This window comes from Verticillium dahliae, genomic scaffold (genome assembly GCF_000150675.1).
Source record: "Verticillium dahliae VdLs.17 supercont1.23 genomic scaffold, whole genome shotgun sequence".
In the NCBI taxonomy this organism is placed as follows: domain Eukaryota; kingdom Fungi; phylum Ascomycota; class Sordariomycetes; order Glomerellales; family Plectosphaerellaceae; genus Verticillium; species Verticillium dahliae.
In genome coordinates, this window is record NW_009276931.1 from 469,771 (window position 1) to 472,726 (window position 2,956).

The following is a 2,956-nucleotide window of genomic DNA, read 5'->3' on the forward strand; positions in this document are numbered from 1 at the left end:
ATCAGAGACGGCTTCGTCCAGAGATTGACGGCCGGAGGCCCCGGTGAGCTTGGACGCCTGTAAAGCCCGGTAGGTCTGGGCTTTGTTTGACATGCCTGGGAGGTGTCTTCTAGTTCTGCCTTGCCTGTATCTGGCATCTCGTATCGATGATGAATGGCCTTCACCTCGGCGTCAATACAGGCACGGCACTGCTTTCTTGTGCGGAAGTCGCTTCGCCTGGGAGCTCCAGCCGTGAATCCGTGACTTTGGGGCTACGTGCCCTTTTGGTGCTCATTATCTTGATGGATTCACGGCTGATGGAGTCGCGGATTGGCAGGAGGCGTCGCAGTGGATGCAGGGCTCCCCTGATGAGGCTCTTGACAGCATCGCAACATGGTCGAGAGCATATGAATCGGTCCAGGGTGTCCTCTGCGCCCAAATTTCTCTTTCTGAACGACCTACGCTTGCAGCACAGGGAGCACTCCGTCCCCACAACCCGGTTAGTCTTCATGCTTCAGTTGCGTGTGTTGTGCTTGAGTTGTGCTCTGGTACACGATCGGCCATCGGACCGTGCTGGGGGGTATGCTACCTGGCGCGGGACGGCAAACGTTTTTGTAGTGGTGGGGAAATGACCCAAATCCGGCCCTGGCATTTCCCCATTGAAGGTCTCAACAGGGACCCAGGACGCCGACCCATATCCAGGGCGACAATCTACATATATCTCTGGCCCTGCATCAGTTGGATTGCTACATGGCCACAAGCACTCCATCATTACATACGGTGCAACACTGGAGCATCTCAGAATGAAGCCCCGCAGTCCTACAATGTGGCTGGGGCTCAGTGGCTGTGAGAACAACTACGATCTCATAGTCTCGAATCGGCTTCGTCTCGTCACAAGCCATCTGCCGCGACCAGACACGCAACGGCCGAGCCTGGTTGTGCTGGTTGGCGGCAGAGCCAAGTCGATTGCGCTCCATGCCATGTTCGGTGTGAGGATCGCGCAGCCCGCGACTGGGTCGCCAGGATCGAATGAGATCCACTTGCATCTAGCTCCACAGACCAGCTTTCATGAGAGGCCTGTATTGCTAGCCGAAGGCCATCTATACAATAGTCATGCCAGGGTAGTGCCCACAACCTGTCCACAGGACGCCAGAAGACAGGCCATCATTTGGACGGCCCAGTCAGGTATGGAGCGTCGCGTTACTGGTGAGCTGTACTGTCGTCTCCTGGCCCCCTTTGCCGACGTTTTCTGCTTTTTCTGTGATGACCTCGACGGCGGTCTGGAGGGCGTTGCTCGCCACCTGGCGACATGGCTGGACCATGGCCCCCAAGCCCAGAACCCTGCAAACGCGCACCCAAAGATCGTAGTCGTAAGCTCCACCGTCCTTCATGGTGTCCAAGGTGAAGCCAAGGCAAAGACAGACCTGTTGGCGATGTTGGAGAAGGAGACGAGAAGAGAGACATCGAACTTGTCCGCCTACATCAGTTTCGTTACTGTCCTGCCCCACACCAGTGTGTCTGCTACCGCCCGCTACAGGGCGTTGAAGGAGCGCATCATGAGAATCTCGGATGACGTGCGGCAGAGCAGAGTGGATGCACGATGTTTGTTCTCGGCCACGCATGTCGCTGCATTGCTGGACGGTGCTTGCGACCACTTTGCAAGTGCTTCCGATTTACCTTTCGACCTTGTCCAAGAGTCGAGACGCCGCAACCCAGTTCCAGAAAACCTTGAAAGCCATGTCACAGAGTTTGTCGGCCGGGGCACGCCGCAGACGGAGCTCGTTACTTTTGCGATGCCCGTCATCGGATCGAGCCTGTTTCTAGACGCCTACCCGCCGGGCGCACATCGTACGTGGCTCCGTGGGAATGAGGCCACGAAGTATTGCAGCTGATTCTGATGTAGTCTTTGATCCTGTCGACGTCTTTGAGGGGCTCTACAGTGACATGCTCAACAGGGCGTTTTCCAACGAGTCCATGCCTCTCGGTAGGGATGGCAGCACATGCATGCCGAGCGATGGGCTCATCCAACTCGTCAAAGCTCACTTCGTAGGATGCTTCAGCGAACTCGCTCGACATTCCGGTTCCGCTTCGGACATCCACCTACGCTTGCTCCGGAGATTCAAATCCCACTGGCTCCGGATCCATAGCACTCGCCTCTGCCTCTCCTGCCTGTCACACGTGCCTCAGTACGGCCTCTCCTGCGGACACGTTCATTGTGAGGCTTGCGTATGGGACTACGGCAGGCCATCTGATGAGGACCCATGGGTCACGCTGTATGGTCAATGTCATCTCTGCGACACCCTGCTGAGTGAGGAGGCTGTCATCCGAAGGCATCCACCAACAGCCGGCGTGGGAGTGTTTTGCCTCGACGGTGGCGGGGTCCGAGGGATCGTGTCGCTAGAGATCTTGAAGCGCATCCACGAGGCTATCAAGCTTCCAATCCCGTTGACTCGGTTCATCAAAATCTTTTTCGGCATCAGTTCTGGTGAATGCTTCCGTCAGACGCGTCGGTACCTGACTAACACGGTCTAGGCGGCCTCATCACGGCCGAGCTATGTCTCAACGGGTCATCGATAGACCAAGCCATCCAGCGGTTCGGCATCTTAGCAAAACAGGTCTTTCATCGTCGCCGAGGCGTCAGGATTCCTTTCCTGCCCTCGCTCCTGAGGCGATGGATTGACCATGGCCTCCGCTACTTTTTTCCCTTCCCTCAACTTGCACAGCTCATCAACATTCTGCTATGTCTTTTTGCGGATGGGCTCTATTCCCCCACGAACATAGAAGAGGCGCTTCGAGTGACATATCATACCAGGGGTTTGTTGGACGTGTCTCATTCGAGCGCCACTGGTACACACGTAGGCCTGCCCGTTGCCACGATTGACAAGAAGCCGCTAGAGAGGATCTTCACCAACTACAATGGCGTGGGCAAGAGACCTCGCAATCAAGGTAAACGCCCCAAGACGCGGGATTCTCTCCG

At 56.4% G+C, this 2,956-nt stretch overlaps 1 protein-coding gene across 1 annotated transcript; it reads left to right on the top strand.

Annotated features, from left to right (window-relative positions):
- Nucleotides 1-782: 782 nt before the first annotated feature.
- On the top strand, nucleotides 783-2,511 carry VDAG_09206 (phospholipase; the record flags this gene model as incomplete). Its single annotated transcript, XM_009655508.1, has 2 exons — nucleotides 783-1,827; nucleotides 1,883-2,511. 2 exons carry the CDS (start codon nucleotides 783-785, stop codon nucleotides 2,509-2,511), a joined length of 1,674 nt encoding a protein of 557 aa, XP_009653803.1.
- Between the last annotated feature and the right edge of the window lie 445 nt (nucleotides 2,512-2,956).